The 15853-nt window shown below is 42.2% G+C and overlaps 1 protein-coding gene across 2 annotated transcripts in view; it reads right to left on the bottom strand.

Annotated features, from left to right (window-relative positions):
* Nucleotides 1-13106: 13106 nt before the first annotated feature.
* LOC141089723 (C-signal-like) overlaps nucleotides 13107-15853 on the bottom strand; it is a 51614-nt gene continuing 48867 nt past the window's right edge. For both annotated transcript variants that reach the window (XM_073576228.1, XM_073576227.1), the window contains one exon: nucleotides 13107-13292. In XM_073576228.1, the coding sequence (XP_073432329.1) occupies nucleotides 13179-13292 (114 nt within the window). In that variant the 3' untranslated portion in view covers nucleotides 13107-13178. The remainder of the gene's footprint in view (nucleotides 13293-15853) is intronic.

A 15853-nucleotide genomic window follows, 5' to 3' on the forward strand; every position in this document is an offset into this window, starting at 1 on the left:
AACAAGGATTCGTGGCCATAGGTGAAGGGAGTGGAGCCTGGCCCAGCAAGAACAAGTGTATGATACAGTTTTTCTGTTCCACTCAAATTTCTCACCTCCTTGTGTAAACGGACCAGTAAACAAGCGCTGATCAGCTCCTATTTAGCTGTTCTGCAGTAGTTACAAGGTGAAAATTCACACATCGAAATTACCCATTAACTATATGTAATGTGGCCTTTCCTAGGCAGATGTGGAAAACACAGCAACGTGATGCTGCACATTGGTGGTGCCCACAAGAAATCACTCATCGTGCATAGCTCTAGTCTTCATAGTACTGAATTTCCTGTACATGGAATTCAAAGCAGTCCAGGAGCTCATGGACTGAAATCCAGCTGAAACGCGTGCTAGTTGGATTTGTGCTTATTGACTTAAAAGCCTGATTCATCAGTACCTGAGGACCAGGATCTCTTTGAATTCTGTAACTTTTCAATGGCTTATTGAATTGTAAAATGTGTTACTTTCCAATTGTTAAAAATTCAGATAATTGATAAACACCAGTGACTTTCTCACTGGTCTTGATGAGGCATGTAGGACTCCGTTGCTACTAATTCCTTGTGACGTGCACGCCTCTTATTGAGTCAGGAGCATCTGACGAGTGACAGTGACTGAAGTAAGATTTCTGGCATAAGAAACAACAGCACGTCATCAATTAAACAAGCTGTGGTGTCCCTCCACCTGTTCGTTTTGGCGGAGCTGGGAGAAAAGGGTGTGAGAACGCGAAAAGTCCCAACATTTTTGTGCAACTCCAGGTTACGCTGCAATTTTGCGTAATTTCAAAGCAAATTTTGCCAGAATTTTAGCAAGTTGATTAATTAATTGGTACATTAATATATTCACAGCCATTAAAACTTACCAATAGGCTATTTATTTCTAAAAAAAAATAATTTTTAAATTCCTTTGCAATGAGTTGCATGTTGTGTTCCAACTTTTTAGGGAAGTGAACAGTCACTTCAGAGCCAGTGACTTTGGTTTCAGGGATTTTAGAAGAGTACTTTGTACTAAAGCACTGATTGTTTTGGGTATAATCCCCATTATGAAAATGTGCTCCGTTATTGACAATGGCATCCAATATACATCTTGTCTCATGTATGCAATCCTTGACCAGACACTAGAGGGTGCATCCTGTGGTGCCAGATGTGTGCAATGTTAGACATTTGGAAGCCTTGGTTCTGAACAGCTTGCAGCACTGAGATGTGGAGTTTGCTAATCACGGGCATGTGCTTGCTGGGCTGGATATGGGGGAGGATGTGGTAGCATGGGCTGCAGGACAATTTGGCACCTAGGTGGGTGACAAGAGTGAGGGAGGCTAGTCCTGATCTGGCACACCGCAACAAGTTTGCAGATGACAGTTGTGTCCATACAGGAGTAGCGCTGCAGGAAAATGTGTCCTCAAAGGCAGGAGAGTGTCTACTGTGGTAAGGGGGGAAATAGCGTAGGCCAGGACAGACAGGTGCTGGTAGTGGGGAATTCCATTATTAGGGTAATGGCAATCTGTCTCAAAGACCGGATTCATCGAGCCATGTGTTGTGTTCCTGTCATTCGAGATTGTCACATCACTGATTGGGTTGACTTAACTGGGATGGATTGGTGAGAACCCAGTGGTCATGGTATACATCGGAACCAATGACAAAGATAGAGATGAGTGGGAGGTCCTTTACCCCTTCCTGACATCAGACGTACTATCCCGTCCATGGGACCCAGGCCCCTATGCCCATGGACGGGATAGTACGTCTCAGCGATAAGCAGCGCCCACGTGGTGAGCGACGCTGATCGCGGCCGGGTGTCAGCTAATTATCACAGCTGACACACGGCACAATGTGTCAGGGACGGTCACGGACCGCCCCCGACATGTTATCCCCTTGCACACCGCGATCAAACATGATCGCGGTGTACCAGGGGTTAAAGGGAAGCATCGGCAGGGAGGGGGCTCCCTCCGTGCTTCCCTGAACCCCCAACGGCAGAGCAATGTGCAGCGCTGCTGCGGGGGGCTCCTTCCCTGCAGGCCCCCGAATCCAAGATGGTGACGGGGGCCTGCAGGGAGCCGGCTTCCTCAGTGCCTGCAAAGCGCAGGCATGAGGAAGTCTGCAGCAGTGCCTGTGACAGATCGCTGATCTGTCACAGTGATCTGTGATGTGACAGATCAGCGATCTGTCACAGGACAGTGATGTCCCACCTGGGACAATGTAATAAAGTTGAAAAAAAAAAAAAGTGTTAATTTTTTTTAAAAAAAATCGCCAAATTTAGAAGAAAAAAAAATTCCCTCAATAAATCCATTTTTTTTGGAAAAAAAGACCCAAGAGTACACATTATTAGGTATCACCGCGTCCGTAACGACCCGCCCTATAAAACTGTCCCATTAGTTAACCCCTTTAGCGAATCCCATAAAAAACGAAGCAAAAAATTATTTATCATACCGCCAAACAAAAAGTGCAATAACGCGCGATCAAAAAGACACATATAAATATCCATGGTACCGCTGAAAACGTCATCTTGTCCCGAAAAAAACGAGCCGCCACACAGCATCATCAGCGAAAAAATAAAGTTATAGCTCGCAGAATAAAGCAATGCAAAAATAATAATTTTTTATATAAAATTGTTTTCATTGCATAAAACCGACAAAACATAAAAAAGACCTAAATGAGGTATCGCTGTAACCGTACTGACCCGAAGAATAAAACCGCTTTATCAATTTTACCGCACGCGAAACGGTGTAAATGCACTCCCCAAAAGAAATTCATGAAACGCTGGTTTTTGTTCATGCTGCGTCCCAAAAATCGGAATAAAAAGCGATCAAAAAAATGTCATGTGCCCAAAAATGGTACCAATAAAAACGTCAACTCGTCCCGCAAAAAATAAGATACGGAAAAATTATAGCTCTCACTATGTGGTGATGCAAAAACTATTTTTACAATAAAAAGCGTCTTCTAGCGTGCGACAGCTGCCAAACATAAAAACCGCCATAAATAGTAAATCAAACCCCCCGTTATCACCCCCCTAAGTAAGGGAAAAATAATAAAATTAAAAGAAAATGTATTTATTTCCATTTTCCCGTTAGGGCTGAGATTAGGGGTGTGTTGGGGTTAGAGTTGGAGTTAGAATTGGGGGTTTCCACTGTTTGGGCACATCAGGTGCTCTCCAAATGCAACATGGCGTCTGATCTCAATTCCAGCCAATTCTGAGTTGAAAAAGTCAAATGGTGCTCCTTCCCTTCCAAGCTCTGCCATGCGCCCAAACAGTGTTTTACTCCCACATATAGGCTATCAGCCTACTCAGGACAAATTGCAAAACAACTTTTGGGGTCCAATTTCTCCTGTTACCCTTAGGAAAATAAAAAATTGGCAAAAATATCATTCTTGTGGAAAAAAATGATTTTTTTATTTTCACGCCCAGGCGTTATAAACTTCTGTGAAGCCCTTGGGGGTTCAAAGTGCTCACCACACATCTAGATAAGTTCTGTGGGGGGTCTAGTGTCCAAAATGGGGTCACTTGTGGGGAGTTTCAATAGTTTAGGTAGATCAGGGGCTCTCCAAACGCACATGACACCCGCAGACCATTCCATCAAAGTCTGCATTCCAAAACATCACTACTTCCCTTCCGAGCCCGGACGTGTGCCCCTAAAATAGTTTTCTCCCACATATGGGGTATCAGTGTACTCAGGACAAATTGGACAACAACTTTTGGGGTCCAATTTCTTCTGTTACCCTTGGGAAAATAAAAAATTGGGGACTAATTGATCATGTTTGTGGAAAAAATACGATTTTTTTATTTTCATGCCCGGGCATTATAAATTTCTGTGAAGCCCTTGGGGGTTCAAAGTGCTCACCACACATCTAGATAAGTTCCTTAGGGGGTATAGTTTCCAAAATGGAGTCATTTGTGGGGGATTTCCACTGTTTAGGTACATTAGGGGCTCTCCAAAGGCAACAAGACACCCGCAGACCATTCCATCAAAGTCTGCATTCAAAAATGTCACTACTTCTATTCCGAGCCCCGACATGTGCCCATACAGTAGTTTTCTCCCACATATGGGGTATCAGCGTACTCAGGACAAATTGGACAACAACTTTTGTGGTCCAATTTCTCCTGGTACCCTTGGGAAAATAAAAAAATTGATGACTAAAAATCATGTTTGTGGAAAAAATACGAATTTTTTATTTTCACGCCCGGGCGTTATAAACTTCTGTGAAGCCCTGGAGGGGTCAAAGTGCTCACCACACATCTAGATAAGTTCCTTGGGGGTCTAGTTTCCAAAATGGTGTCATTTGTGGGGGGTTTCCACTGTTTTGGTACATCGGGCTTTCCAAACGCGACATGGTGTCAGATCTCAATTCCTGCCAAAAACGTCAAATGGCGCTGCTTCCCTTCCGAGCTCTGCCATGCGCCCAAATAGTGGTTTACCCCCACATGTAAGGTATCAGCATACTCAGGACAAATTGCACAATAACTTTTAGGGTCCTGTTACCCTTGGAAAAATAAGAATTGAGGGTGAAAAGATCATTTTTGTGAAAAAAATATGATTTTTTAATTGTACGGCTGTATGTTATAAACTTCTGTGAAGCCCTTGTGGGTTCAAAGTTCTCACCACATATCTAGATAAGTTCCATGGGGGGTCTAGTTTCCAAAATGGGGTCACTTGTGGGAGGTTTCCACTGTTTAGGTACATCAGGGGCTCTCCAAACGTGACATGGCGTCCGATCTGAATTCCAGCCAATTTTGCATTGAAAAAGTCAAACGGCGCTCCTTCCCTTCTGAGGTCTGCCATGCGCCGAAACAGTGGTTCCCCCCACATATCAGGTATCAGCGTACTCAGGAAAAATTTCACAATAACTTTTGCAGTCCAATTTCTCCTGTTACCCTTGGTTACATAAAAAAATTGAACCTGAAGTATTTTTTTTTGTGAAAAAAAGTTAGATGTTCATTTTTTTTAAATATTAAAAAAATTCCTGTGACGCACCTAAAGGGTTAATAAACTTCTTGAATGTGGTTTTGAGCACCTTAAGGGGTGTAGTTTTTAGAATGGTGTCACTTTTTGTGTCACTTTTGGGTATTTTCTATCATATAGACCCCTCAAAGTGGTTTCAAATGTGATGTGGTCCATAAAAATAAAATGGTGTTGCAAAAATGAGAAATCGCTGGTCAATTTTTAACCCTAATAACTTCCTAACAAAAAAAATTTTTGTTCCAAAATTGTGCTGATGTCAAGTAAACATGTGGGAAATGTTACTTATTAAGTTTTTTGTGTGCCGTATCTCTGTGATTTAAGGGCATAAAAATTCAAAGTTGGAAAACTGCGAAATTTTCAACATTTTCGCCAAATTTGTTTTTTTCACAAGTAAACGCAAGTTATTTGAATGAAATTTTACCACTACCATGAAGTACAATATGTCACGAGAAAACAATGTCAGAATCACCGTGATCCAAGGAAGCATTTCAGAGTTATTACCTCATAAAGGGACAGTGGTCAGAATTGTAAAAATTGGCCCAGTCATGAACGTGCAAACCACCCTTGGGGGTGAAGGGGTTAAATTATTGAAAATGTACCCATTTGTGAAATCATGCATGGTAAGTTTCGTGAGGCTGAGAAGTCTACACTTCAGGCCACTGCGCAAGAAATTGGAAATATCCACACCACCCCTACTTCGGGAGTGATCAAAGTAAATGGGTGTGTTTTCAAAAGATGACTCAGGATGCTCAGCTAAGGTAACGGTTTTACACATACAGGTCAAGTTTTTAATTTAAAACTGTTGAAACGCCAGAAAACATAGTTTAACTACAAACACCATTATTATTACTATGTAATTGCCTGCAGGAACATGGTGGTAGGCTAATAGGTTATTTTATGATTGATGTTTTCTTTAAACTAGGGACTTGCGGTATATGGCAATCACTGTACAGCAGAGTAAAGTAGTGAAGATGGGGACTGGATGTAGGGAGGGCAATTATTGCACAGGAGGGGAAGATACTGTACGCCATAACCTGTCCATGGTAGGAGGAGTTAGAATTGTCAATAGAAGAATAGAGATACATAAAGTGCATATATACAAATGGAAGAAGCCTAGTGAAGATGAGAATTAATATTGTTGGAAGAAAATCATGGTATAATAGGAGCATGGAGCCATAGTGGCTTGGTGGTTAGCACTGTTGCTTTGCAGCGCTGGGGTCCAGGGTTTAAATCCCACTATGATTTTGTATGTTCCCCCTGTGTAGGTGCGGGTTTCCTCCGGGTTCTCCCATTTCTTTGTACACTCCAAAGTTCCTGATTCTGATAGGGAATTTGTATTGTGATTATGAATTCTGTAAAGGGCCAGAATTTCTCAATAAGAATAACCTCATGACCCAACATTAACATGAGTTTATGAGGGATCGATCCTGTCAAAGTAATCTGATCAGCTTCTTCGAGGTAAATTCCAGACTGGACCAGCGTAAGAACATGGATGTTGTTTACAGCGCTGTTGAATCTATGTCCATATTGGTGAACTCGTAAAATATCTAATAAATTGGATGCAGAAGTTCAATGCAGATTGAGATGTAATTTTTTCATAAGAATTTGGAGAAGTTATTAAATGTCCTTTAAATGTATGTTCTGATCCAAGGATCTGGGCTACACTTTATCTACATGCTCAGTAGTGAAGCTCCTCGTCTACAGATAAGAGCACAAAGGCACCGGGAAGGAATGCCTGCACTCATCTCAGAACTGCTAGCGTGCACAGGAAAATAGGATTAAGGCAAGTTCTTCTTAAAACACATCTAAACTTTCAATAAACTTCATAAATCAATAGTTCAGTGTACACTCCGTATACTTCATGTTTTAATTTGCTTCACATCTGAGCTCATGGTGGGAGAGATTAGCTGCTCTGATCGCTTCTATACACCATACATAAAATATAAGTGGGAAAAACTGTTTTCCAACATTTCAAATTTGGAAATGCAGCAATATGATCAATGAGGACAAACACACGTGAAAAAGTACTATAGGTGTAGAAACCAAGCCTTGATGGTATTAGCTCTGTTAGCAATTTGATTCTTTTAGAGGCATGATTCAGCAGGAGCTTGCTGCTTCCCTCCTCCCCTCTTCATAGACTGTGAAGCATTATGATGTGAAACAGCTGGTGAGCTGTACCCTGAGAAAAGCCTGAGAATGAGGCCGAGTGCATACGGTCAGCAATTGGCAGCTCTTCGGACACAGCACTGCCGGATTTTGAACGCAGGTGATTCCGCATGTGTTCACTGAACTGTGCGGAATCACTGCTTCCAATTAGAGATGAGCGACTTTGCCTTTTTTAGGGTCAAGTCAGGTTTCATGAAATCCGACTTTCTCAAAAGTCGAGTCGAACGAAATCGGCCGACTATAGGGAAAAGTCGGGAAACATGAAACCCAATACAAGCCAATGGGGAGAAAAGTCGGCAGTGAGTGGAGGACTGTAAACACACCTGGCATGAATTTTAACCCTAGAGGTGGCAAAATCTCTTCTCCCTCTCTCTCTCTCTCCCCCTCTCCCACTCCAGCTACGCTATGCTTCTCTCATTGGCTGAAAAAAGTCACGTGCAAGCATTCGGCGAAACCCGACTTTGGCACTTGGGTCACCGACTGCATGGCCGACTTCACACTGTGGTCGGGTTTCATTTCATGAAACCCGACTTTGGCGAAAGTCAGCGACTTTTGAATCTGACTGACCTGTTTCGCTCAACTCTACTTCCAATACATTGTACAGGTGAAATTCATCTTACGGAGGCTCGCGTCTCCGCAAGATAAATAGACCTGCTGCGGTCTGGAAAGAAGTGCCACGTATCTGTCTCCGCAACTGATCGGCGGGCGTCTGTGCACGCATAGTGGGCATGGGATTTTGTGAAATCCCATCCACTATGCTGTAGCATCTGAATGCTGTGGGTTAGACGATGTGGATGTATGCAGCATCCAACCCGCAGCGTTTACTGACTGTGGAAACGTACCCTGAACGTCCAGAGTAAAGCTAAACATAAATTGCAAACTTTTTATGTTATCATCTGTATTATTGATTTATACAAAGTTTGTTCTATTTCTATCCAAAATTATACACTTTTCCTTATTCTTGCAGGAATTTCAATATATCTATTTTTTTGTAGGGCAAAATTTAATTTGAGAGCAAATTTATATGCTTAAAAATGTCTAAGAAGCATCCTATGGAGCATTTCATAATAGCCACATATATTGCTGCTTACAGTATAATGGGCCCTATATAATGCTCCATACAGAATGAGCCCCATATTTTGCTCCATACTGTATAATGGGCCCCATATAATGCTCCAAACAGAATGAGTCCCATATATTGCTCATTCAGTATAATGGGCCTGATATAATGCTCCATACAGTATAATGGGCCTGATATATTGCTCCATACAGAATAGTGGGTCCCATATAATATGTATATATATATATATATAATATTGAATGTATGTACGTGTGTGTGTGTGTGTGTATCACCAACCAATCGTGAAGCATGTTTCATTTCACCAGAGCTGTTTAAAAGAAGCTGAGCTGTGATTGGCTGCTATGAGCAACAGTTTTCCTTGCAACCAATCATTAAGCATCTTTAATTTCACCAGAGCAGTTTAAAAAAAGCTGAGCTGTGACTGGTTGCTATAAGCAACAGTTTTCTCACTCCACGATAACACCTTAGCAGACACTGACCGCGTGGGAGAAATCTAGCATACCTGGAAACATAAGCTCCCAGCCGTTGTCTGCCCCCCAGAAAGGAGCAGAGAGCACATGACAGAAATGAATCCCCCCTCCCTGCCCATATACCCATCACACATCCTCCATCCCTTAGGCACATCTTCCCTCTTAAAGGGATCTCCGGTATGGAAGTTAGGGCAAATCCCTCAGCACTCTCATTCTGACCCCAGGCTTCTATTAAAGGGGTCATTGGTATGGAAGTCAGGGCAAATCCATCCAGTGCTTTGGTTTGACCCCAGGCCTCTCTTAAAGGGATCCCCGGTATGGAAGTTAGGACCGTTCCACTCAGCGCTGTGGTTCTGACTCCAGGGTCTCTTAAAGGGATCATTGGCTTGGAAGTTAGAGCAATTCCACTAAGCGCTCTGGCTCTGACCCCAGGCCCCGCTTAAAGGGATCCCCGGTACGGAAGTGAGGGCAAATCCACTCTGCGCTTTGGTACTGACCCCAGTAATAGGGAAAGCTTTAGACTAGTAAGCTTTCCAGGTAGTGGAACTCTTGACCAAATAGTATTTTATATGGCCCAGTTTACGGGATAACTACTTGGCAAACAATACCTCTGATTGAGGATCAGTCTTTATGGGCACGTCTAAAATTGATATGTGCAATAAATAAGTGAGCCATTTTTGAACTCATAGTGTCCTATTTTTGGTAATAGCATTGTCTTTTTCAAAAAATCCTCACTGTCCACTTAGTCTTCTTCCTCTTATTTGTTTAGGTGGTGATAGGTTTTGTAAATTTTGTTATGATCTCATTCCAACAGGATTTTTATATGATGAAATAAAATTACTGTTTTTATGTAATGGAGAGGGTACATTGTGCTAAACTTTCTTGTTGGGTTAGTATATATTGCTTTTGCGACCTATCCTAGGTGGTGTTAGTTAAATATTTGGTTATATATACATTCAGTCTATTAAGGTAGTAGGAAAAAAAAAAAAATCATGGGTTTTCGTTATGGTGGAGCAACTAAGTATTCCCATTTGTTAGTTAATTGATTCAGGTGTTCCATCATTGGTATGGAAGTCAGGGCAACTCCATCCAGCGTTTTGGTTTTGACTCCAGGCCTCTCTTAAAGGGATCCCTGGTATGGAATTTAGGACCGTTCCACTCAGCGCTGTGGTTCTGACCCCAGGGCCTCTTAAAGGGATCATTGGTATGGAAGTTAGGGCAATTCCACTCAGCGCTCTGGTCCTGACCCCTAGGTCGCTCAAAGGGATTCCCAGTATGGAAGTGAGCACAACTCCACTCTGCGCTGTTGGTCTGACTCCAGGCCTCTCAAAGTGATCTCCGGTATGGAGGTTAGGGTAAATCCCTCAGCGCTCTGATTATCACCCCAGGCCTCTATTAAAGGGATCATTGGTATGGAAGTCAGGGCAAATCCATCCAGCGCTTTGGTTTTGACCCCTTGCCTCTCTTAAAGGGATCCCCAGTATGGAAGTTAGGACCGTTCCACTCAGCGCTGTGGTTCTGACCCCAGGGCCTCTTAAAGGGATCATTTGTATGGAAGTTAGGGCCATTCCACTCAACGCTCTGTTTTTGACCCCAGGCTGACGGGATAATGTGGGATATTAGGGGTAGTAGTCCGGTGGCTCTGGCTGACGGGATGATGTGGGAACCTGAAGACCTATATCTTCCGAAAAACCTACAACCTGCAGTAACCACCGATTCACCAAACTGCTGCACGACCAGCTCTACCCTCACCTACTGTATCCTCACCCATCCCCTGTAGAATGTGAGACCCGCGCGTGCAGGGTCCTCTCTCCTCCTGTACCAATCGTGACTTGTATTGTTAAAGATCACTGTACTTGAATTTATTATGTATACCCCTCCTCACATGTAAAGCTCAATGGAATAAATGGCGCTATAATAATAATATTAGGGGTAGTAGTAAGGTGGCTCTGGCTGATGGGATGATGTGGGATATTAGGGGTAGTAGTCCGGTGGCTCTGGCTGACGGGATGATGTGGGATATTATACTGAATGTCTATGCGGAATGGGCAGGGGCTCTACACTCAGCTTTATATAGCCAGCTATATATTGTTCACATTGTTTGAAAAAAAAAAAAAAATAATAATATATATATAAGCTATGAACCTGTTCTATGCCCGGGTGGCGAGCATTTTTATTGGTATATGGTCTCCCATCCTGGTATGTGCTGCACCCTCCTATCCTGGTGTGCATGGCACCCCTCATCCCTATCCTGGTATGCATGGTCCCCTCACCCCCCAATCCTGGTATGCATGCTAGCGCCCTCACCCCCCAATCCTGGTATGCATGGTCCCCTCACCCCCCAATACTGGTATGCATGGTTCCCCTCACCCTTATTAAACTACACACATAAAAAACAAACAAACATTTATTCTCACCCTTGTTTCCTGTGCTCCAGCGCTGTCACCAAGTTCTGCTGGAGGCTGGGGGGAGGAGTCTGGCATCGGAGTACGCGCATGCCCATAGCGGTGTCCGGTGCCATATTGCTGAAGACACACTGCAAATGTGTCTTCAGTAAAATGGCGCCGGATTGCGCTATGTGCATGCGCGATTCTGGCCGCGCCCCTGCCCCGGTCTCCGCCCGAAGAGAAGCACCATGGCAACGCTCTTCCCGGTCAGGTAAGTATGGCGCTGGAGATAGCGGTATGCAGTGTGTACTCATACCGCCATCTCCAACGCCATACGCACTCCTCACCGCTGGCTGCCTCATTCTGTCTGGAGCCAGACTGTGCAGGCACGTCGCACTTGCGCAGTCTATAAAGGCTTCGGACAGTGACGCTTACAGCGTTATATTATAGATATATAGGTATCATTATAATTTGTTATAACTAATCGTAGCTAACCATAGTTAGCTACTATGCCCGGGCAGTGCCGGGCTCTTCAGCTAGTTATTATATATTATTATAGCGCCATTTATTCCATGGCGCTTTACATGTGAGAAGGGGTATACATAATAAAAACAAGTACAATGTAATCCTAAACAATACAAGTCATGACTGGTACAGAAGGAGAGAGGAGTCTGCCCGCGAGGGCTCACAATCTATAATGTTGCTCCATACAGTATATTGGGTTCCATATAATGCTCCATAAAGAATAATGTGTTCCATACAGTATAATGAACCCCATATGCTCCATACAGTATAATGGCCCTATATAATGCTTCCTACAGTATATAAGACCAATATAATGCTCCATACAGTAAAATGGGCCCATATAATGCCCATACATAAAAACAATTAAATAGTTACCCCTCCCGTTTCCGCCGCAGGTATGCTTACTTACAAGCCTTTTAATTATTTTTATTATTAACCCCACAATTGACAGACTGGCGCGCGCCTCCAGTCGGACTCGACAAGCACTTGTACTGCCATGACCCAGTACCGTTACCACAGCGGCCCAGCCAGGGCGGTCCAATAGCACATGACGATTTTTGCTTTTGCTGAAGACCTGCTATGTGTAGCACAAGCGATAAGAATATCACAGATTCAAGTTTCCTATAGAGACTATTGGAACAAGACAAGTAAAAATTAGAAAACATTTAAAAAAAAAATTGAAATATAAAAGTAAAAAATATACACAATGTTGCTATCTCTGCATTCATAAACACTTGATGTATCAAGATATAAAATAGAATAAATAATCTGATCGGTATAAGGAGTAACGAGAAAAAAAAAATCAAACCTCTATAATTCCTTTTTTTTCGTTGCCGCAGTTTTGCAGTAAAATACAAACATCGTATCTACTCCAAAATGGTATTAAAAATGACAGCTCGGTGCCCAAAAAATAAGTCCTCACTCAGCCCCAGATCCCAAAAATGGAGACGCTACTGGTCTGACAAAATGGCCTGATATTTTTTTTTTATTACGAAATTTGGACTTTTTTTTTTACCACGCAAACAAAAAAAGAACCTAGACATGTTTGGTATCAGCGAACTCGCAAAAATCTGGAGAATTTAATGAGAGATTAGTTTTAGCATTTAGTTAACATGGTAAGGCCTGCAACGGGGACAAGGAACCTTCTACGTCTAGAGGAAAGAAGGTTTAGTAGGCATCGCAGAAGTCAGTTCATTATTGTAAGAGCAATGAAATTATGGCCATGTGATTTTGTAATGGCTGATTCACTAAAGAAGTTTAATAAAAGCCTGGCTGATGTGATGTTGAGGAACTCCGCAAACTACAGAAAGTTTTCTTCAGTGATCAGAGGGCATTAAGAATTTTTAAATAGAAAAAAGAAGTACCCTTTAAATATATTATTCTTTATGCTTTAAAAAATACTGCATCACTTTTGTCCATGGGTCCAGTACCAGACAATGCCAATAGGTAATAGTGGCGCTCACTGTATTCAGAATAAATACATTATACAGTTAAAATGTGGAATAAAATCAGTTTTTATTGTTGAACTGGAATAGATCACAGTTAGAACAGCTTCTTGTTGTAAGGGTTCACCAAGGAAGCTTTTTTCCTACCCAATCCACAAAGGTGCCATTATTTTTTTCACTGAGGTTTGTGATAATCTTCATCATACCGCCGACACTCTCTTCTTTTGTTAGAGGGGCCTAAAAAGAAGATGCACAAAAAGACTTTTATCTGCTGGTAAAGGTACATCTTCATTTTTATTCAGTTTTGTTTCATAACCTCTGTAACCAGGGGTAGAACGATCGTGGCCACAAAAGATTCGACAGGGCCAATGTGGGAGAAGACCCACCGACGCCAGCGCCTATGTCACCTGGTTGTGTGTCCTCAGACGCCCATTCATCTGAAATATTTTGCCACGCAAAGAACGCCCCAGTTCCCACTGCAATACACACCTCCGGCCAATCAGAGGCCAGCAACTGATGTCATCTTCCAAGTCACGAGCAGCGCAGTGAATTCACATGCTGCCCGTTCCGGCAGGCCGAAGTCAGCTGCCAGGTATAGCAGAGGATACCGCGGGAAGGTAAAAATAATAAATTTAATTTTTTAAAATGTGCTGGAAAAGACCCAGGATGGGGGACAGTATAATAGGAAGAGGCTAATGCTTGGAGACATTGTTGTAGGATGGGGCCCAGGATTGAGGTGGGAATTATTACATGAAGGGGCCAGGAGATGTACACACGTGGTCAAAATTGTTGGTGCCTCTCGTTTAATGACAGAAAAACCCACAATGGTCACAGAAATAACTTGAATCTGACAAAAGTATTTATAGATTAAAAAACTATGAAACTGAACAAATTAAAGTCAGACATTGCTTTTCAACCATGCCTCCACAGAATTTAAAAAAAAATAAAACTCATGAAATAGGCCTGGACAGAAATGATGGTACCCCTGAAAATAATGTGACAAAAGGGATATGTTAAATCACGGTGTGACCACTAATTAGCATCACCGGTGTCTACAATCTTGGAGTCAGTGAGTGGCCTGTATAGAAGGCTACAGATACTCACTGTGCTGTTTGATGACATGATGTGTATCACACTCAGCATGGACCAGAGGAAGTGAAGGAAGGAGTTGTCTCAGGAGAGTAGAAAGAAAATTATAGACAAATTTTTTAAAGGTAAAAGTTATAAGACCATCTCCGAGCAGCCTGATGATCCTGTGACTACAGCTGCTCATATTATTCAGAAATTTAAGCTCCATGGGACTGTAGCCAACCTCCCTGGACATGGCCGCAGGAGGAAAATTGCTGACAAATCAAAGAGATGGATAATACGAATGGTAACAGAAGAGCCCAGAAAAACATATAAACAGACTAAAGGTGAACTTCAAGCTCAAGGAACATCAGTGACAGATCGCACCATCTGTCGTTGTATGAGCCAAAATGGACTTCATGGGAGACGACCAAGGAGGACAAGATTGTTGAAAAAAAAAATCATAAAAAAGCCAGACTGGAATTTGCCAAACTACATGTTGACAAGCCACAAAGCTTCTGGGAGAATGTCCTATGGACAGATGAGACAAAAATGGAACTTTTTGACAAGGCACATCAGCTCTATGTTCTCAGATGGAAACATCTGACCAGTTTTCTAAGTACGGTAAATATATTTCTAAAGGTGCTATTGACATCAAATTCTCACCAGATGTCTGTAACAACCCAACCAATCCACACAGGCAAAAAAAAAATCAAACTATAGATGGACATACATAAAGTTGTATAATAATGAGAAATGAAACAGGGAAAAACTATTGAACACGCTTCCTGAAATATATTTAATACTTGGTAAAAAAAGCCTTTGTTGGTGATGACAGCTATAAGACGCCTCCTGTATGGAGAGACTAGTCGCATGCATCAGCTGTTATTTTAGCCCATTCTTCCACACAAACACTCTTCAAATCTTGAAGCTCCATGGGCTTCCTCTATGAACTCTGAGCTTTAGTTCCTTCCATACATTTTCTATTGGATTCAGGTCAGGTATTTGGTTGGGCCATTCTAACAGCTTTATTTTCTTTTTCTGAAACCAGTTGAGAGTTTTCTTTGCTGTGTATTTGGGATCATTGTCTTGCTAAAATCTCCACCCTCATTTCATCTTCATCATCCTGGTAGATGGCAGCAGATTTTTATCAAGAAGGCTTAGTCCATTTGTCCATTAATTCTTCCTTCAATTATATGAAGTTTGCCTGTGTCGTATGCTGAAAAACAGCCTCACACCATGATGTTCCCACCTCCAACCTCCACTGTTGGTATGGTGTTTTTAGGGTGATATGCAGTCTCCAAACGTAGTGTGTTATTGCATTCAAATAGTTTTATTTTGGTCTCTCCTGATCAGACTATACAGTATTCTCCTAGTATTTCACAGGCTTGTCTAAATGTTATTGAGCAAAGCTTAAACATGCTTGAATTTGCTTTTTGATCATTAATGGAGTCTTGAAAGGTGAGCATGCATATAAGCCATGGAGATTGAGTGCATTACTTATAGGTTTTCTTTGAAACAATTGTACCTGCAGATTCCAGGCCTTTCTATAGCATTCCACAGGTGGTCCATGGCTCTTTGACAGCTCTTCTAATAATTCTTTTTATTCCTCTGTATGAAATCTTGCGGGGCGCACCTGGTCGTGGCCGGTTTATGGTTAGATTATGATTTTTCCACTTCTGGATTATGGCCCCAACAGTGCTCACTGGAACCTTTAGTAGTTTAGAAAT

Source organism: Dendrobates tinctorius, unplaced genomic scaffold, assembly GCF_039654945.1.
Source record: "Dendrobates tinctorius isolate UK_male_01 unplaced genomic scaffold, ASM3965494v1 ptg000047l, whole genome shotgun sequence".
NCBI classification, from domain to species: Eukaryota; Metazoa; Chordata; class Amphibia; order Anura; family Dendrobatidae; genus Dendrobates; species Dendrobates tinctorius.